We start from the raw sequence: 21,513 nt of genomic DNA, 5'->3' as shown, positions 1-21,513 counted from the left end.
CCGTACATCAACAGTAACATCAACTAAATTAAAAACCAACAAACTAATTTAAAAGAAAACTATAGTTGTGTGTATTCAAAGAAGGGATCTAGTACTTACCTAGAAATAGAACAATCAATAGGATTATAATGGTAAGAAAAGCCTTATTCCAAAAAGTTGCAATTTTGCCCCAGAAAGCATATGAAAAAATCTTCTGCCATCTATAAAGCAATAAAATTACATCAGATATAAAAAAAAATCAAGAGAAGGTTTTGAAATACTTTCTAAATACTGAAGTAACATTTTCGTAGTTGTGTAGTGAATGGCGTGAAACACAGAAATTTAATTTTTAAATTTATTAATTCTCTGACATGACAGAATATCTTATGAAATAAAAAATATTCTTTCAAATTTAATAATAACCTGATTATCTTCATTTGATTATCTTCAGTCTGGTGGCTTAAATGTTCTAAAGTGAAAATAATTTTTAAAGTAAACATACATGAGCAAAATCTTAAAAAGGAATTCTTATAGTAAAATGTTATATTGTTCATAGAAGCTCTTTACATCTTTTTCCATAGTCAGAGTAAGGACTCAGATATGACAAAGATCTATTGGTCTACTAGCAACATTTCAGGAGTAGGGGGTGTAACTCTCTGCACATTTATTTTTATATAATACATTTTTAATGTCTACTCCAAGTAAAGGAGTTTCTCTGCTTTAACCATGAGTGAATTAAAAAAATTATCCAGGTATTACATATATACAGCAAAGTGAAAAAAATCTTCAGTATATAGCTTGATAAATTTTACACACACACACACACACACACACACACAGATATATGTATGTAATTACTACCCAGATCTAAACAGGGGAAATGAGATAGGGAAATAAATGGTATAGATGGGTTGAAGAATATAAACAAAGACACAGACATTAGAAAGCATGAGTTATAAATGGCAAAGAGTGATAAAGTAATTCATCACACAATTGGAAAGGTAATAAACTTTGTACAGAGTATTTGAAATGAATAACACATTAATTAGTCCAAATGAGACATATAAAGGTAATAAGCACTTAAATATACTTCAAGCACTTACAAGTTTCATAAAAGTTTCACTTTAACATTATGACAAGTTATTAACTAATACCTTAAATAGTATTTAACTAATACTAGTTCCTTTGGTCTCTATACTTACAATTCTGAGCATTTTATATAGACATTATTCAAATTACACAATATTTACATTTTTTAGAAGAGAATATAAGTGACAATATCTTGATCTAGGTCCGAATGTAAATTTGCTTATTTCTTCAAGGGTCAACATGGTATAAAATGGAACACAAGAGACCCACTCCAGTGAACAACTAGCAGTTTATAATATGACTCAATTCAAGAGCAGCTAATAATAGCTAACATATGTGTCCTTACTATAGTACGGTTCTAAGCACTCTTACATGTTTTATTTCATTTATTGTTACAACGACTACAGGAAGTAGACTCTATTACTACTTCATTTTATAGATAGGGAAATCAGTCAGAAAGGGTCAATATTTCTTGCCCCAAAACACAGTAACATGCAAAGTTGGGATATAAACTCAAGCCATCTGATTTCTGAGCATGTGCCTTTAACTACTGGGTTACGTGAGAAAAAATTAGTGACTAAATAAAGAATGAAACATTTTGAGATTATGGTGATACAGATATAAAGGATAAAAAGATGTGGACATACACATAAGGACATATCACAAATGATTTTTGTGTATATACACCATATTTTCTTACCTATGTTTGTACATGAGGGTATATATATATTTTATTTATTTAATTATTTAGAGACAGAGTCTCACTTTGTGCTCAGGCTAGAGTGAGTGCCGTGGCGTCAGCCTAGCTCACAGCAACCTCAAACTCCTGGGCTCAAGCGATTCTCTTGCCTCAGCCTCCCGAGTAGCTGGGGTTACAGGCATGCACCACCAGACCAGGCCTGGCTAATTTTTTCTATATATTTTTAGTTGGCCAATTCATTTCTTTCTATTTTTAGTAGAGACGGGATCTTGCTCTTGCTCAGGCTGGTCTTGAACTCCTGAGCTCAAATGATCCACTCGCCGCGGCCTCCCAGAGTGCTAGGATTACAGGCATGAGCCACCACGGCCGGCCAAGGGTATATTTATATATCATGTGCACATATCACACCTAATAGCTATGTGATCAAGATGGTTAAAAATTATATTTGGCAGGAAAAAAAGACTGAGCCATAATGTATGTATCAATTTGATGGAGAAAAGATCAACTGATACATATATATTTGCAAATCCTTAAGCCTTATTTATAAATTAGATGTTTATAAACAATATCTTCTTTCTCTTCAATATACAGGATTCTATTGTTGCAAATATTACCAAAAAGCAAAAGAAGGAGTCGTTGAGGGTTTGAAATAAAACCTACTGGATGAGAGGCAGCATGATGGAGTAGAAAGAACACTGGACTGAGAGCCAGATTCTTGTCTGGAATCTGCAACTTACCAGCTAAGTGACCTTAGGCCACTTGCCTTCCCTGGGTCTCAGTGATCTACAGAATGAGTGGACTGGAAGAAATAATACCTACATTATTTTTTTTTCTTCAGTAAGGAAGAAAGAAATGATAGTATAGCTGATAGACATGGACAGAAGTTAGGAGAAATTTTGGCAGGTAAGGAGTAAGTTAAGTGTTGTGAAAGACTACCTGGACCCTGAGCTAAGTTAAAACTTTAAGTTTCTTCCAGTCTCAAGACTTTACTATACTTTAGTGGGTTATCACATTTATAAAAGATTTTTGTTGGCCGGGCGCTGTGGCTCACGCCTGTAATCCTAGCTCTTGGGAGGCCGAGGCGGGCGGATTGCTCAAGGTCAGGAGTTCAAAACCAGCCTGAGCAAGAGCGAGACCCCGTCTCTACTATAAATAGAAAGAAATTAATTGGCCAACTGATATATATATAAAAAATTAGCCGGGCATGATGGCGCATGCCTGTAGTCCCAGCTACTCGGGAGGCTGAGGCAGAAGGATCACTCAAGCCCAGGAGTTTGAGGTTGCTGTGAGCTAGGCTGACGCCACGGCACTCACTCTAGCCTGGACAACAAAGTGAGACTCTGTCTCAAAAAAAAAAAAAAAAGATTTTTGTTTATGCTATGAGTATGAACAAATGTCTTGCAACATTTTTATGACATATGTATTTCACCATTCATACTATCAAGTTTCTGGATCTAAAACTGAACTCCCCAAAAGTGAATTATTACAAGGGTAAAGTGAGCCATTGCTTGGATTAAAATACTGCACTTGGTACTCAAAGACCTTAGACAGTCCTTCACTAAGGAACTAATGCTAATATATGGTTCTTATACTTTTCATATTCAGCACTTTAAATACATATACTCACAAATTGTGTGTGGAATAAAAAGTAGTACAATTGTCACGGAACACTAATGAAACTATTTCTTGGTTACATAAGGCCAAAACCAAGAATCATTTATTGGCTTCAGTTTCTAAACTGCCCTTCCACTGCCTCAATGAAACAGTTTTTCATCCATGCTATACTGTAAACACAACTTATCCATTTATGTTTATTTAGTTCACTGCTCCAATTCAGGTAAATAAAACAAAGGTAAACACTGATGATGAGACAGAACAGGTGTTAAAAATACCCATTGCTCTACTGTATCCTTAATCAACAGAATCAAAAGTACTAGACCCTTTTTCCTTTTAGAAGGGAGGAAAAAGTTACTTCGTTTTGTACACATAAAGTTTACATAAAGTGATATTTTACTATTACCTAAGTTGTTCGGTGAGTTTATTTTGAAAGAGAACCTTTAATACAATCGGCTGTCAAAAGTTGTTAATCTTGAAAGTTTTCCATTTTACACTCTTAAGCGTAAAAGAGCCAACCAAATACTGTAACGATTTGAAGATTTCATACCTCTGAGGAGGAATAAAAGGTAGACAGAAGAGTATAAGGAGTCCTATTTCAGCATAAAGAAAGGCTGCAACTGCCACCCATTGGAGTGTCATCGTTTTTCTTCACACCTAAACAGAGAAACACTTATTTTACTTTGTTTCCTTTCAATGACAACTGGGCTAAAGGCCCGGGCACGATGTTTTGTCCAGGGGGTTTACCGTGTCCCACCGTCCCCTAACCGGGGATCCCGGCCTTCACCCGGCCAGGAAGGGGTCAAGGGTGGGCCGGGCGGCGGGTGTGTGCGCCCCCCTGAGGGCGGGCGGCGCGGCACTTGCCAGCGGCCTGCGGGGCGCCGCCGACTGCCCCTCCCAGCTTCGCGCCGGCCGCCGCCGAGAGCCTCCCTTCCGCCAAGGCCCGCGCTCGGGGCCGCCCGCTGCCCCGCCGCGGCCTAGCGCCTCACGCCGCCTCGGGGACCGCGGCCCCCGGGGACTCGCCGGCCTTACCCTGTCCAGGGCCCGCCGGGCTCCCCGCGCTGCTCCGCGGCCGCCGACGCGCGGGACGTCAGACGCCGCGGCCGGGCGGGAGGAGGGCGCGGGGGAGGGGAAGGCCGCTCCCGACGCCCCGCGGGCTCCCTCCCCCACCGCGGGCAGAGCGCGCCTATCCCGCTGAGGTCACAGGCGGCCCACTACGTTTATTGGCAACAATTGTTTCCTAATTGGCGGTGGAGTGGGAGGATGACTCAGACTTTCGACCTGGTGCTTGGGGCTCCCAAGCGCAACTTCGGCAGGAGGGCTGGCTTTTCCCATCAAGTGTGGTTGCGGTGGGAGTTGCACCGGGCTTGTGGGGTCCAGGAGGGAGGACGAGATGGGGTGGTGCAAGTTCTGTGAACATGTTCAAAGCGCACTCTTTTCCTGTTGTCTCTTTTCCGTGTCCACAATTAAGCTATGTTTAATAATGGGCCAGGATTAGCTGGTTGTGCAGCAGTTTGTTCTCGAGAATGTAGGAGAATCTGTAGTGTCACAACATAACTTTGTGGGTTTTCCCGTTCCTGTCCATGGGCTGGGAAGAGGCAATGCAGTCTTTAAGGTGATGTTTGGTGACTGGAAGGAAAGGTGGGTATGAGTCTATTCTTTCAGTTACCACTTCCCCCAAATCTGTGAATCATTAGAACTACCAAAGGTTTTTTTTCCCCAAGATTGATCACATATCAGGAATGTAAACCTATCCTCCTGGAGACAATTACTTTGTCTCAACATTAAACCAATGTTGAAAATAGATACAGAATATAAAAACATTTAAGCTGGTGCTTTTTCTTAATTTATCACAAATATACTTGATCACATGTAACAGAAAAAAAGACAAAAACATACTTAGGACATAAATTAGCAATAAGGAAGTTTTAATCGAACGTTTTAGAGTTCCTTGCCCTTCCTCACCAGTTCCTTCCAAACGTGGTGCACCTTACTCTGATGATGCTGCTGTGTTCACCACACTGGCAGCATTCACTTCAGAGTTAATTTAAAAACATCAAAATGACTAAGTTCTGATCATACCTTATTGTTTGTTTCTATGGTATTTATATAAAACGAAAATGCCAGTTATCTTTTTTTTTTTTTTTTTGAGACAGAGTCTCACTCTGTTGCCCGTTGGCTACAGTGCCCTGTTGTCTGCCTAGCTCACAGCAACTTCCAACTCCTGGGCTCAGATGATGCTTCTGCCTCAGCCTCAAGAGTAGCTGGGACTACAGGCATGCGCCACCATGCCCGCCTAATTTTTTCTATATATATATTAGTTGGCCAATTAATTTCTTTCTATTTATGGTAGACATGGGGTCTTGCTCAGTCTGGTTTCCAACTCTTGACCTTGAGGAATCCTCCCACCTCGGCCTCCCAGAGTGCTAGGATTACAGGCATGAGCCACCGTGCCCAGCCTACCAGTTATCTTTAAAAATACATTAATTGAAAAGTGAAAACACAGAAAGTACCCAAGAAAAAATATGGCAGTGCACAGTGCTTATGTTAAAATTGATTCACTCAATTATTCCCAAACTCTTGAATTAAAAACAATTTTAGATAAATGCTTCCTTATAAGTTTTCATGTTGGCAATATAGAATAATATTTTAATTACAAACTTTTATTTCAATCTGAGATACTTCCTTCTTGCAGTGCATATTCATCAATAACAAAATCTATTAATAATACTCCCAAACTATGGGACATTTAAAGTCACAATCAATTGCTGAGAGGCATAAAACTAACATCACTAGAGTATGAAAATTAGGTTTTTAAATAAAAAATAAAACCTGGTTACTATTCTCTAGGAAATATTTCAAATATGTAATCATCTCCACATTGCCTACCAAATTTTTTATATGTAAGATGTGGGGAGGAGTTGCAATTTTACCTTTTTAGGTATAGGTATTTTTATAAAGCTCTCAATCTTTTAAGGATCTAGAAGGCTTAAAATGTATCAAATCTAATGTCACTTAAAGAGTTCCATCATATCATAGTTTTATAGAAAATACCACATTTAATTAAACTCTGTTACATATATTTAAAATAAATACCTTAAAGTGTGTAATTCAATTGGGAAGTACTAGTTTGATTTTCCAATTTGGATTTTTAATGTAACCCCTGAGTGCAATTCTATTGAGGAATTCTTATTCATTTTCATTCTATATGGATGTTAGCATTTGTTCTACCACTTACTTGCACTCACAGACTTCTTGTTAGCTTACAGATACCATATGAGTCATATTTAGTATTAAAATAAGTTTTATTTAAAAATGTTGAAAACATGATTCCTTTAGGAAAAAAATTTCCATCCCTCCACCTGCTAATCCACAACAGGATTCAGAGCAGTTTGGATCTAGCATGATGAGGATATTTGGACCACCTGGAGTCTTCTTTAAAACTATCTCTGAGGATGGAGTCTAGGACTGATTTTTAAAAATGTTCCCAGGGACTGTTTTTATACTAAAATTTAAAAGCCACTGATACAAAGTATCAGTGATATATCCACTGATACAAAGTAAAAACCAAGATGTGACCACCTCTAGTTTCAATGTAGGTATAAAATAAAGCATATATTAAAATAATTTAGGAAGTCCAATTAAATGCCATAATGGTCTTTATCACCATATGGTGATACATAATGTGATGATATGGTGATACATAATGGTCTGTACCACCATAATGGAAGTATCACCACTGATACAAAGCATCACTGATACAAAGTAAAAACCAAGATGTGACCACCTCTAGTTTCATTGTAGGTATAAAATCATAAATTAAAATAATTTAGGAAGTCCAATTAAATGCCATATTGGTCTGTAAGATAATCTAAAACTGCCGATGTGCTTGACAGAGCATTAAATATTCTTTTTTCCTGCCTTGAAGTTATCTTTTCCATCATGTACATTAAATGTTGATGGAAACACATGTATGGAGTTCCAAGTTCAAGAGCAATGTCAACCCAGTCCCAGATGCATTTCAGTGGGGTTTCCTCATATCCAGCAAACATGGCAGGGTTCGCTAAGAGTCCTCTTGCAACCATCACACCTACAAATTAAAGCACAACATATCTGTCCATACATTAAGAATCCAAGGTTATTAGTTCAAACTCAATGAAATAAATTGAGAATATTAATAAAGTATTATTATAAGGTTTCATGATGCCTTTATTACATTAGTCTGTTTAATTATAAAACTATTTTGGTACCTTTTGCAAACGAAGAAAGTTTAAATGTACTTTTAGAATTCTTAATTTTTTAAATATTTCTACATTAAACAATTAGTATTTAGTTTCTTTAGGGTAAATCCAGATTGTCATAAATTGGTTGCTTAAAGTTATCTGTATCCTCCCATCTAGCTATTGATGTCATAGGGCTTGGCCCGGTATACCAATAATTTAAGGGATAATGAAATTGCATTGCAGTTCTGGGTTCCTTTGGCCACTATGATCACTCTTGAATTCATTAACTCTAATTTCTAATCTAGGTGTTTTATTTTCCTAATAGACTATCTGGAAGATTCTTAACTGGTCACTAAATATGATGGTATCGTAAGAGTAAGTGAATTAATTTACCCCAGTTAAAATAATCTACTGTTTCTAAGTTAGAAGAATTAACCTTATTTTAATAAATTGCTTGGCTTATATCAGTACAATGAAAAAATATGGCTCCGTGTTAAAGAAAACTAATGAAAGTGACAGTAACATTACTTCCCCATTCTCACTTATTTTTTCCTAATTAAAAGATAAAAAAATTCAAGTATTATTTCTTACCATCTGTCCCAGTAATCTGCCACACATTTTCTGCTTCCTTTAAGCTTCTGATGTCTCCATTAGCAATTACAGGTATAGACATATTCTCCTTAATTATTTTAATGGCATCATAATGCACTGGCTGATGTCTTTCTTCAACAGTTCTTCCATGGACTGTAATCCAGGAAACTCCTGTTGCTTCAGCCTTTCGACAAAGATCTACAGTTCTTGGAAGGTCATCATGGATCCTGTAATTTCAAAATTATATTTATCTGTTCACAACACGTAAATCTTAATGCTAAAATTAATTAACTAAAATGAAAATTCATGTACTAAATTAGTTAGCTTTGCTATATCGTATTGCCACTTCATGCCACTAAAAGTAAGATTATCTTCAAGGATTAGTTTCCACCCAAGATCTCAAATGTAGTTATTTCACTACTGGTAACAATAGGATGACAAACTCTTACCTAGTGCTCCTACCTTTTGTCTTTGATACATGAAAAAGCCATCAAAGTACTGTCATGGATGAGTTGAAAGATGCTATCTTAATATTTAATGTGGATGCCCCAAGCCCCAAGTGGGAGAACATAACACTTTAACCTGTCACCAAAAAACTGATTCCTGGTTTATTTTCTTTTCCTTGTGAAATTTTAGTGCAAAGATTTTTCCTATTTTCTATTCTTGGTACCAGCAATGTTTCTTAGCACTAATTAAACAGTATGTGGAAAAAGTTGAGGGAGGGTTTGGTAAAACTTTTTAATAATAAGGGGATGTTATACTTTCTGTTAAAAATACAAAGAGGAAGTTGTTCAGGATTATAAGTAAAAATTACAGTATATATTCATTTACTAAATGTCTTGTCTCAACATTTCAATATGCCAGTTACCAATTTATTTAGGATTGACACTCCCATACCACCAAGAAAAAGGAATATTCTTTTATTTCCTAAGTAATGGACTATCTTGTCAATAGATTGAAATATTGTCTTTACCTTATTTTAACAGAAACTGAAAATCTGGGGTTTTCCACTTCATTTCTTACTTGTTTCACCATATCTCGAACAAGCTCTGGCTTATTTATTAAGCAAGCCCCATAACCTTCTGCCATTGCCCACCTTTATAAAGCAAACATAAGAACAAATAAATCACAAATAGCTGGAAAAGAAGATAAAATTCTAAAAGCACTGAAATGTAGGTACATCTGTCTATTTCTATAGTGATCTGGAATGAAAGCAGACTTTACAAATTCATGTATCCTAGCCGGGTGTCGTAGCATGTGCCTGTAGTCCCAGCTACGCAGGAGGACTGCTTGAGCCCAGGAGTTTGAGGTTGCAGTGAGCTATGAGGATACCACTGCACTCTAGCTGGGGTGACAGTGAGACCCTGTCTCAAAAAGAAAAAAAAAAGAAAAAAAAAAGAAAAAAAAAGAGGTAGAAAAAACAATTCCTGGATCCAACATTTCTAAGTGGATCAATATGGGATTAGGAAAACATGTTCCCAGATTAAAAAGTACTCTGGGGAAATGGTTTTCATTGGCAAGTGAGAATATTAAATTAAAATTCATTCAACCAAAACAAATTTAAGTATTTGTAATTAATTGCAATTACTTCAGATTTTTTAAATTCCAAATTTGATGTTTATTGTGTATAACAAGAGGTTTTAGTAGCCTCAATAGTAGAAAGATATTTTTGGCTTACAGCATTCCAAAACCACTTAAACAGCTTATTTAACTCACCTAATGAGTATACAAATATGTCTAATCTGATTTGGATTATGCTGTACTTAAAACCTTGATTTTATTCTTTGGATACATTTTGAATTATTGAAAGATAACCTAGTATACAGTGCCAGTATGGTAGGGATATTATTGTCAAATTAAGTATACCTATCAACACTTAAATCCAACCAAATAATTGGTATAGAAAGAAAAGGTGATTGTAATAAGACATTTTTGTATGGGAAATTAATTAGGAGAAAACATGTGGTGATCTCCCAAATCACATTTACTAGATTATCATGTAACTACTTATGGATGAGCTTCAAAGCAGATTCACACAAAAATTCTAGTGGTGAGGGCTGAGCAAACACTTGTCAAAGGTCTATACATAGTTTCAGCCATCAGAAAAGACTTTTAAGTTAAATTTCCTTATTTTTTTCCTTCTTGTTTTGAGCCCCAGTTTTTTAACTCTATTTTTCCTACTTTCTAATTTTTGGAAAACTAGAAAGATATTTTACCATGTTCACATAGATTTTTTCCTAATCTTTTTGAAAATCCTTCCAACTTCTTTAAGCTTTACCTCTGAGGACAACCACAGTTAATGTCTATTCCATTCGCATAAGGACAGACTATACGAGCAGCATCAGATAAAATTCTTGCATCATTAGCAGCAAACTGAACGATCAGTGGGCAATCACCTGATAAAATGAATAGCTCAATATTAAAATTCACAGGGAAAACACACACACACACACACACACACACACACACACACACGATACCAATGTCTAATGTTTGTATAGGCTAAAATAACTATTTTTAGCTTAAGAAGCATCTGCTCAAAAAAGATAACATTAAAGAAATTTTAATATTTTAAATTAAAAGCAATTTACCTGAGGTAAAAACTCAAGCAGTACAATACTGAATAAAATAAAAAGGAAAAATATTCTAACATTTTTGATAAACAGACCCTCTTCCCAAAGGTAAGAATTATAGTAGTCCAGAAAAATTTTACTTATTACCGTAAAATTTAAACCAATGTGAATGTTCTATATATATCACCATGCCTAATGCCCCCTTTTTTCCTGAAGTATCTGAGAGATGTAGTCAGACCTATTTTTTTATTTTTAGTGGGGCATTCCACTGTATGGTTAGACCATACAGTGTATTTCTATACTGTTTTTTCTTATTTGTGACTCTTGCAAACAATGCTACAGTGAGGATGCTCTTGCATACATGCTTTTGTATATTCATAGGTAAAATCTTAAGAGTAGAACTAACTGTTGGATAGGCATTTGACATGTAACACTGTAAAGGATAATACAAAATTATCTTCCAAGAGTTTATCTGTATAGATACATATCAATATGGAAGAAAGTTCTTGTTTCCTCGCAACTTATCCTATAGTGTATATTCAACATTTGTATATTTTTATTTGTCAGCTCTCCTCATATTCTTTTTTTTTTTTTTTTTTTTTTTTGAGACAGAGTCTCACTTTGTTGTCCAGGCTAGAGTGAGTGCCGTGGCGTCAGCCTAGCTCACAGCAACCTCAAACTCCTGGGCTCGAGTGATCCTTCTGCCTCAGCCTCCCGAGTAGCTGGGACTACAGGCATGTGCCACTATGCCCGGCTAATTTTTTATATATATATATCAGTTGGCCAATTAATTTCTTTCTGTTTATAGTAGAGACGGGGTCTCGCTCTTGCTCAGGCTGGTTTTGAACTCCTGACCTTGAGCAATCCGCCCGCCTCGGCCTCCCAAGAGCTAGGATTACAGGCGTGAGCCACAGCGCCCGGCTCTCCTCATATTCTTTGCAGTTTTTTATATGCAATTTTTCTATTAGTTCCTTTTTTTATTTGCAATATTTTTTTATAAAACAAAGAAACTAGCCCTGGTATCATATATAATTTTTTCCCCCAGTTTGTAGAGTATATATGTACTCTTACATATGAAAGTTTAAATTTAAATATTTCCAAATGTATTAGAGCCTTCCTAGGTTTTAAAGTACATTTCTTCTCATTTTGGGGGTTAGTGTTATATACTCTGGTTAGGTATATTTTAACATTTCTAAAGTTCTTTTGAGGATTAGCTGTATGAGATTTACTAGGTGTTGATCAAAATGCAGATCTGGGCATCATCACCCCAGCTGCACGATCCAAGATTTCTATGGCAATCCACTGATTTATAGGAGTCCAGTGGTATAGGAGAATTTGGTTTTTTCTTAATGGAGATGTAGGGTGCTTTCCCTTTTGTAACTCAACAGTTATAGAATTTCTATTTAACAAACTTTTCTTAATATATTTTTAATACTGTGCTAGATGCAGAGGATATAAATCAAGTTATTTCTATAGCTCTAGCCCTCAAGGAGCCCCAAATCTAGAGGGAGAGATAGGCATATAAAGAGAATTATAATACAAATAGAAAGCATGAGTAGAGGGTAATCAAAAAAGGTTCCTTGGCCACAACTTTGAGAGCTGGATTAAGAAGCATAAAACTTAGTTTTCCAGAGAAAGAGGGATCTGGGAGATAGGCATAACTGGGAAGGATATTCTAGGCAGGGAACTATGAGACAACAGGGCATGAGATAACAGGGACTTAAAATGATTTAGTATTTTTGAAGACTAAAGTCAGTGGGGGCTGTGAGCAGAAACTGATGACAGATAAGGCTGCAGAAGATGTATTTGGAAGCTGGATCATGTAAGACTTTATATATTATCCTAAGGTGCTAGAATTTTAGTCTTTAAGACAGTGGTTCTCAACCTTTAACAAGCTCAGAATTGTCTGGAGGGCTTTTCAAAACACAAATTGCTAGACCAGAATTTCTGATTCAGTAGGTCTGGGATGGAGCCCGAGAATTTTCATTTCTAGTAAGTTTCCAGGTGATACTGACGTTGCTGGTCTGGAAATCACACTTAAAGAACCACTATTTTAGGCAATGAGAGGTCCAAGAAGGATTTTAAAGAGGCAAGAGATAAGATCAAATTTAGACAGGTCACTTTGGGCTTTTTGGAGGATAGTCTGGAATGGGACAAGACCAGAGGCAGTGAGACTGCAATCTATTCTAATACCCCAGTGAGAGGATGGGACCCTTAAGAAAGGCCGACCATATACTTTGATAATATCACAGATAATTTACAAGGCATTTAGTAATAATATGTTAAAAATATTTACTGAAAACATTTAAAATATTAAAAGATTTAATACATAATCTCTAAATTGTATTGTTTCTGATTAGATAAAATAGATGAGTTTGTAAAAAAATTAAAATGTTTTACAAAGTCAGCAAACTACATGTTTCACATACCTTGGTTTGTGGTAAATTCACTGTCTCTGGCTTTTATAGATCTGACAAAATCAGCAGCAACTATCATTGGTGTATAACACAGATCACAACTGTATTTTCTTACTAGTGTTCTGAAAGCCAACCTGTGAACATATAAAACCTTAATTATGCATTTAACAAACATCATAATCATATGTATTTCCAGATTTAATTTAGTTAATTATTAAATATTTATTAGGGAAATTCTGCCTATGGTAAGATGGAGATTTACTTTTTCCTAGTCTTCTTGCTAAGTATAATTAAAAACCCTAGACATTATATATAGCAAACACAAGAAAAATTTGAAAGGCAGAAAAGAGAGCAGACAGGCTGGTGACCTCAGGAGCTAAGGAGTAACAGATTCGTGAGTTCCCTGGGTTTTCTTTTTGCCTTAAATATCCCAGACTTTAATCTGTCATGAGATTAGAGTTAAAAAAAAAAAAAATCCCAGACTTGAAGTTGAAGAAGCTGGCCACCTGGGAACACCAATGGGTGCAGACAAAAATAGCCCAAACAAAAATATGCTCTAACCAAAAGACCAGGAAAAAAAGCAGGCTAGAAAGACAGAAAACTTTTAAATAGAGGTTCTACTCCAGCCAAACAATACAGAAAAAGCTATGGTCTCACCTCTACTAGTAAAAGTCTAGAATCTGCTCCGTTACATTGTGGTGGTGTCTAGGAAGGCTAGGGAGGGATCTGGGATTTTCACCCCTGCTGGCCACTGAGCACCCCCCAACCCTACCACTACCCAGCCGGATCAGTGGAGACCACGTGGGGAGCCTGGACTCCCATGCCTACCTAGCAGTAATAAAGTATCCCTCTCCTTCTCTGCTGGATGTGGTATCAGGGGAGGCCTTGTGGAGAGTCAACACTTAACATTATTGCCCAGCAATTACAAGGCTGCTCCCACCATGGGGAACTAGAACTCTCACTCCAGCCCTGCAACAATGAGGGGTTCCCCAACCTCTAAATGTCAAAGGAGGCAAAGTGGAGAACCTGGACTTCTACCTGACAGTAATGAGGTGGCACCACCCCCGTCTACCTTTCCCTGCTGGAACTGTGTCAGAAAAAGCCAGTTAAGGCCAAGGCCAGTGGCTCACACCTGTAATCCTAGCACTCTGGGAGACGGAGACAGGAGGATCGCTCAAGGTCAGGAGTTTGAAACCAGCTTGAGCAAGAACAAGACACCATCTCTACTAAACATAGAAAGAAATTAATTGGTCAACTAAAAAAAATATATAGAAAAAATTAGTCAGGCATGATGGCACATGCCTGTAATCCCAACTACTCGGGAGGCTGAGGCAGAAGGATTGCTTGAGCCCAGGAGTTTGAGGTTGCTGTGAGGTAGGCTGACTTCACAGCACTCTAGCCCGGGTAACAGAGCGAGACTCTGTCTAAAAAAAGAAAAAAAAATTGAGTATCTTAGAAAACATGTACATAACTTGCATGCTGAAAACTACAAAATGATGATAGAAATCAAAGAAAATCTATATGAATGGAGAGAAATACTTGAGAGAAATAATGGAGAGAAATTGGGAGACTCAACATAGTAAGAAGTCAATTCTCTACAAATTGATATACAGATTTCACAGAATTCTTCTGGAAATTCCAGCGAGACTTTTTGTAGAAATATACAAGATCATTCTAAAATTTATTTGGAAAGCAAGGGAACTAGAATAGCTGAAACAATTTTGAAAAAGAAAATTAAAGTGAGAGGAATTGGTCTACCTGATTTTAAGACTCATTATATAGCTACAGTAATTAAGACTGCATAGTGTAGGTGGAGGGAGAGACACATAGATCCATGGAACAAAATAGAAAACCTTGATTTTTGAAAAAGCAGCAAAGGAATTCAATAGAATAAAGATAGCCTTTTAAACAAGCAGAGCTAGAATAACTGGACATCCACAGGGGAGAAAAAAAAAAAAGAACCTCAACCTAAGTCTCACACTCACACAAAAATTAATTCAAAATTGATCATGGACTTAAGGTTTTATACAGAACATAAAACTGTAGCTGGATGCAATGGTTCACTCCTGTAATCCCAGCACTTTGGGAGGCTGAGGCGGGAGGATCACTTGAGCCCAGGAGTTTGAGATCCTCCTGGGTAACAGAGCGAGACCCCATCTCTTTTAAAAAGAAAAACAAAACAAACCCATAAAACTATAAAACTTTTAGGAAAAAAATTAGAAGCAGATCTTCAGGATCTAGAGCTACACAAACGTTTCTTATACTTATGACACCAAAAGCACAATTTACAAAAAGAAAAACTGATAAACTGGACTTCATCACAATGGAAAACTTTTGTTCTGCAAAAGATCCTTTTAAGAGGATGAAAAGACAAGCTACAACCTGGGAGAAAATATTTGCAAACTACTTAACTGACAAAGGTGTAGCATCTAGAATATATAAAGAACGCTCAACATTCAATAGCAAAGAATAAAACAAATAATCTGATTCAAAAATGGGCAAAATACTTGAATAGACATTTCTACAAAGAAGATATACAGACAGCCAATAAGCACACAAAAAGATGCTTAACATCACTAATCATCAGGGAAATGCAAATCAAAACCACAATTAGATACCACTTCATTTCCATTAGAAAGGATATAATAATAAAAAAAAAAAAACTCCCAGAAAATAAAGAGTGTTGACAAGGATGTGGAGAAATTAAAATTCTTCGGCACTGCTAGTGGGAAGGTAAAATTGTGTAGCTGCTAGGAAAAACAGTATGGTAGTTCCTCAGAAAATTAAACATCGAATTACCACATGATTCAGCAATTCCACTTTAAGGTACATAACCAAAAAGAATGGGAAGCAAAGTCAAGCAAAGTCTCAAAGACATACTTCTACAGCCACATTCATAGCAGCATTATTTACAAAAGGTGGCAGCAACCCAAGTATCCATCAACAAATGAATGGATAAACAAAATGTAGTATATACATAAAATGGAATATTATTCAACTTTAAAAAAGGACAGTCTGGTATATGCTACAAAAACTTGAGGACATTGTGCTATGTAAAATATTAGTAAAATAAACTAGTTTCAAAAAGACAAATACTGTGTGATACCATTTATATGGTACCTAGAGTAGTCAAAGTCATAGACAGAATGTGGAATGATGGTTGCCAGGGGCTCGGAGGACAGTGGAATGGGGAGTTGCTGTTTAATGGGTATAGAGTTTTAGTTTTCTAAGATGAAAAGAGTTTTAGAGGTAAGATACATAGTGTGAATGTACTTAACGCTACACAACTATACACTTGAAAATCATGAAGAGGTAAATTTTATGTTCTGGGTATTTTACAACAGTTAAAAAAAATTTTAAGAACAAACTCAATAGTAAAAAACAATCCAATTAGAATATGAGCAGAAGACATGAATAAACATTTCTTCAAAAATATACAGATGGCAAATAAGCACATAGAAAGATGTGCAATATCACTATAAAGGAAATGCAAATTAAAGATGAAATGAGGTGTCGTTACATACCTATCAGAATGGCTGAAATAAAAACAGTGACATTATTAAAAGCTGGCAAAAATGGGGAGAAATTGTTGGTGAAAGTGTAAAGTGGTACTGCCACTCTGGAAAAGTTCAGCAGGTTTAAAAAAAACTAAACATATAACTACCAAAGGACCCAGAAATTGCACTGCTGAGCATTTGTCCCAAGGCAAAATTTTGTGTTCACCATTTTTATAGCTATAGAAAGAGAAGCTTGAAGAGGCTAATTGTTTACTTAGTGTCACACACATACAAGGCAAGTGGTAGCACAGGACTAAATTCTAGATTATGATTCCAAAGCTAGAAGTTTGAAGATTCCATGTAGTGGGTGGTCTTATAGTACTATAAAAAATTCAGGGAATAAAAGAGAAATTTCATCTTAGCTCATTAACCATTTAAGAGCACTTACTTTGAATATCGAACCATAGGGGCACAGACTTTTACAAGCTGCCCAGAATGAAACATTTCTATTGGATCTTTTTTTCTTTCTGGACATATTGTGGTTTGTATGCAGTCACTCTTCATGAATACAGATTTGTTTCAAATCTGAAAAAGACAATCGGTTTGCATAGAGAGAGTGTACTTTGACTAGATGAACCTCCATTTATCTAGCAATTTCAATTGCGAACACATTTTTTATTAGGCTTACAGGCTCAGAAATATTTTACCTTCTTTTAACAGTTTCAAATGAGATACTACAGAATTCTGCCTCTGTTTATAACATAAATAAATGTGGAAAACTATAGAAGATAGTGGAAAGACAAGATGTGGAAAACTACAAGATTTTTTCCTAGTGTACTATGTTACGATTTCTCATGTCACTTATAATTTTTTTTCATGTTGCTTTGGGATTGATAACTCAAGAAATTTGAATTATTTCATATATAATACTCTGTATGACTAGAACTTTATAATACCTTGTTTTATTCAGGAAAGTTAAATGGCATTAATAGAACAACTTTAAGTAGTCAGCTATTCTAAAGATATCCTGGTATTTTTTATTGTAATTCTCCAATCCTATTCTTTGTATCTGTGAATCAGAAGGTAAACAAACCTTATTTTTAAAAACTTAAATGTGGTATTATCCAAAAATATTTCAGCTATAATCTATACATAACTGCACAGTAAATTACTTTTATATCCTGAGATACAAGTTATAAAGTTATGTTTTATATTTGTGATAGTTAAAATCCTATCATTTCATAGTGTTGGCTACTTTTCATATTCCAATTTTTTTGCGTTAGTAACTTAGAAATAGATATGGGCCAACCTTAGAAAGGTGTAATTGCTCAAAATTGAGAGTCTTTAAACTTTAGGTAACGAGGTGAAACTAAAAACGTGGTCAAGGTACCAAGGATCTTGCAAGAAACCCTTGGAAGTACCAACATGTAAGTAACAGGTAGAGGAAAAGGGGACTGCAAAGGAGAAATGAGACAGATGAACTTTGGAGTTGGGAGGAATAAATCTAAAGAGTGATATTCAAAAACCAAGAGATGAGAGACTACTACAAAAGAGGGAAAGGATAAATACATTACACATCATAGAAAAGGTAAAGACAGAAAAATGTCCAATGGCAACACTGTCATTAGTGACTTTAGCAAGGTCGATTTCATCCTTATTCAATGGTGCAAAAGGCCTCCCTCAATAAGTATTTGCTGGAAGAATTAATTAGCAGCTCTCGACGTTGGTTGTACATTACAATGACTTGGGGAGTTTTTAAGAATTAGGATGCCCAAGCTATACTCTAGAACAGGTGTCCTCAAACTACAGCCTTCAGGCCACATGTGAGTGTTTTTGCCCGTTTGTTTTTTTACTTTAAAATAAGATATGTGCAGTGTGCATAGGAATTTGTTCAGTTTTTTTAAAACTATAGTCCAGCCCTCCAATGGTCTGAGGGACAGTGAACTGGCCCCCTGTTTAAAAAGTTTGAGGACCTCTGCTGTAGAATAATTAAATAGGAATCTCTGGGCTTAGGATGCAAGGATCAGTGTTTTTTTAAAGCTCTCCAGGTGATTTCAATGTGCAACCAAGCTTGGAACTACTGGAATAAGTAAATCCACAGCACCTGGAACAATTATTTAAATGGCTCCTACCTTATTAGCTCTTGGGATACAGTCTGAGTCTTATGTTTATAAACTCATGCCAGTATGTATAGTAGGGACTCAAAACTTTTCATTGTAAGAATATGCACGCTTCCAAAATCTTCCCATGGGGGGAAAAAGCCAAGGAAGGAAAACTAACGCACGAGACTTCCTCACCTCAGTTGTTAAGAGTATTAAGTGCGTTTAGACTTAGGACTTAGTGCTAAGTACTTATATAAAGTACTTAGAACACCGTAGGGTAAGTACTATTATAGCACCTTCTTGAAATACTGTTAGCGGAATGTACAGAACTACGTAGCTCTGGAATTATAAATTGGTTTCCTGGGTACATACCTACTGTACAAAGTGGAAAGTATATTACAGCTTCTTTTTGCGAAGAAATATTTAAGACCTTGTATACGTGTGGTTGACCCTGTTCATTTGTCAGTATTTCTTATAAGAAATCTAGGTCAATAATACAGATGTATTAGCAGAGAAAATATAAATGGGAACCTGATTGATGATTTTACGGTGTCAATATGAGTTGAAATACGGACAATCCATCAGTTTGTATGTAAGAACAAGTCTGGGGTCACTCGTAGCACATGGTTTAAAATGAGAGGAAGAGGTAGAAAAGCAAAAGGTCAAGGTCTCACGGAAGGGAGGGCAGAGACAAGAAATTCTACTTGTCTTTACACGGTTCAGTATGCCTTCTTCATCTACTCTTACGAATTCTCCTCACTGTTCATCCCGTGTAACTTTTTTTTCCTCAAGCTTTTCCCGCGGGATTTTACCCCAGGATTGCGAACGAAGACGTGGGACAGACAGAGCTATGCAGCAACTAACTCCCGCCTGGTCGAGTGCGGAGCGTAAAGGAAAGTCCTAGAAAGCTCGGCTCTCCTCTCCGGCCTTGCACCACGAGGCCCCTGTTCTCAGGTTTAAATACTTGCTTTAAGAGGGACGCGCAGCGGCCACGTTCCGGCGCCCACCTTCTCTTTGGCTGGGGGAATGGCGCCAGCCCGGAGCGGCGGCGAGAGGTGGCGGAGGGCGCCGACCGGCGGCCTTGGCGACCTCGCCGCGCGGGCCCTCGGCGCCCCCCTGCTCTGGCGCCTTCCCGGCTCCCGGCCAGCGGCCAAGTGGTTCCCCAGGCCGGCGTGGAGCCGCGGGCTGGAGGGCCGGGCGGCGCCGGGATTCTGCGTCACCGCCTGGGCGGGGTGGACCCGCCACTGACGCCATCAACCCGGCACCTGCCAACATGGAAGGTGGCGACGGCGGCGTCGCTGTGCCTGGCCTTGGGTCGCTGGGCTCTGGGGCAGCTGCAGCGACAGTCCGGGAGCTTCTGCAGGATGGTAAGGAGTCGGGGTCTGGCAGGGGTGTGGGGCTGGCGGTTGCCTCGCTCCGCACCTGGGCCAGGGTTGTGGACTCAACCCGTCGCTTTGCAGAAAGTTTTCCGGTCTTGCTGTGACCACTCCCCTCCGCCCGGCCCCCTGGCGTCCGGGTACTGGCCTAGCCAACCTGTTTCCCCCACGGGAAACAGAGGTTGCTTCCTCTTTCCTTTCAGTGTCTTTGGGACACCTGATTTCTGGTTGCAATTCCACCCCCCGACTCGCCCAGGGTTTCCCTCAAGTTGGGAGACTCCGCAGCCGGTGGCCGAGGTTGGAAGCCACCAGCTGCTGCCGCAGTTCTTGACGATGGAGTGAAGCGTTCTAACCCCTGAAAAGTGTAAAGACCTAGAAGACAGACGCTCAATGAAATGGGGGCTCATATTTTAAGTAGAGTTGGAAATGCCTACTACTTAAACAATTTTTTGGGCTATACAGGTGGTCCCTCTTGCAAGCTTGTTTGCTTTTTTATGAGGCAATTATCTACAGTCAGAGAAGGGAGAGGTTTGGAGCATTCCTTCAGGTTAGGATTAACCGTTTGTTTCTAATATAGCAGATTATTGCTAGTTAGTTTTGGTGAGAAGTTGTCCAAAAAAAGTTAAATATAGTACACTTGAAAAGCACATTTAATTGTATTAATCCAGTTACCACGTCCCGAATCTCTTATCCTTCAGAATATAGTTCAAACTTCTAAGCATAAAAATAAGGCCTCTTCTCACCTGTCTTAAGTTTTTCCTCCTAATGGCCATCACATTTTACCATGTATTAAAATCATTCGTATACTTGCCTTAATCTCTTTTACTGTACTGTGTAACTTTTTTTCTTAACATTCCACAATGTGCATAGCAGTAACTTGCATACAGTAGGTGCAAAATAAATGGTTTTGTTTTGGGGTTTTTGTCTTTGTTTTTTAAAGACAGAGTTTCACTTTGTTGCCTGGAATAGGATGCAGTGGTGTGATCATAGCTCACTGCAGCCTCAAATTCCTGGGCTTACTTAAGCAATCCTCCTCCTCTCTCAGCCTTCCTAGTAGCTGGGACTCTAGGTGAGTTGCCACCATGCCTGGCTAATTTTTATTTTTTGTAGAGACAGGGTTTTGCTATTTTGTCCAGGCTAGTCTTGAACTCCTGGCTTCAGTGATCCTCCTGCCTTGGCCTCTCGAAGTGCTGGTATTACAGGTGTAAGCCACCATTCCTGGCCTGGAATAAATGTTTTTAAACTGAACATCACTGTAAGATGCATATATACACATTTGTAGACCAAAATAGGTTATAAATGATTGAAATAAAGGTTTTGTTCTTTGTTCCTTGCACTAACTTGGGAGAAAT

General features: G+C 37.7%; 3 protein-coding genes across 6 annotated transcripts in view; 1 reads left to right on the top strand and 2 right to left on the bottom strand.

The window, feature by feature from the left end:
* Window positions 1-4,592, bottom strand: part of BCAP29 (B cell receptor associated protein 29) — a 37,459-nt gene extending 32,867 nt beyond the window's left edge. Inside the window, exons 1-3 of one of the 2 annotated variants that reach the window (XM_012746166.3) lie at window positions 4,415-4,592; window positions 3,933-4,039; window positions 100-200 (exon numbers count right to left, since the gene is read on the bottom strand). In XM_012746166.3, the coding sequence (XP_012601620.2) occupies window positions 100-200; window positions 3,933-4,024 (193 nt within the window). In that variant the 5' untranslated portion in view covers window positions 4,025-4,039; window positions 4,415-4,592. Of the gene's footprint in view, window positions 1-99; window positions 201-3,932; window positions 4,040-4,129; window positions 4,385-4,414 lie in introns of those variants that run through there. The other variant, XM_012746173.3, reaches the window with a different exon arrangement.
* A 2,076-nt stretch (window positions 4,593-6,668) lies between these two features.
* LOC105861047 (tRNA-dihydrouridine(20a/20b) synthase [NAD(P)+]-like) lies at window positions 6,669-19,928 on the bottom strand. Of its 3 annotated transcripts, none has more exons than XM_012746294.3 (7): window positions 19,793-19,928; window positions 17,132-17,268; window positions 13,199-13,320; window positions 10,475-10,592; window positions 9,170-9,292; window positions 8,197-8,423; window positions 6,669-7,472 (listed from the first exon to the last, which is right to left on the bottom strand). In XM_012746294.3, exons 2-7 carry the CDS (start codon window positions 17,245-17,247, stop codon window positions 7,225-7,227), a joined length of 954 nt encoding a protein of 317 aa, XP_012601748.2. In that variant the 5' UTR covers window positions 17,248-17,268; window positions 19,793-19,928; the 3' UTR covers window positions 6,669-7,224. The 3 variants fall into 3 exon arrangements, with proteins under 3 accessions (XP_012601748.2, XP_012601745.2, XP_012601752.2); XM_012746291.3 differs by having other exon boundaries at window positions 19,754-19,868; XM_012746298.2 differs by lacking the exon at window positions 19,793-19,928 and adding an exon at window positions 19,158-19,717.
* The window catches only part of COG5 (component of oligomeric golgi complex 5), a 299,347-nt gene continuing 297,739 nt past the window's right edge, over window positions 19,906-21,513 (top strand). Inside the window, exon 1 of the mRNA XM_012746191.2 lies at window positions 19,906-20,152. Coding sequence (XP_012601645.1) covers window positions 20,059-20,152 — 94 coding nt within the window. The 5' untranslated portion in view covers window positions 19,906-20,058. The remainder of the gene's footprint in view (window positions 20,153-21,513) is intronic.

Source organism: Microcebus murinus, chromosome 9 (assembly GCF_040939455.1).
Source record: "Microcebus murinus isolate Inina chromosome 9, M.murinus_Inina_mat1.0, whole genome shotgun sequence".
In the NCBI taxonomy this organism is placed as follows: Eukaryota; Metazoa; Chordata; class Mammalia; order Primates; family Cheirogaleidae; genus Microcebus; species Microcebus murinus.
The sequence above is the reverse complement of the archived record's forward strand: the minus strand, read 5'-3'. Positions and strand labels throughout refer to the sequence as shown.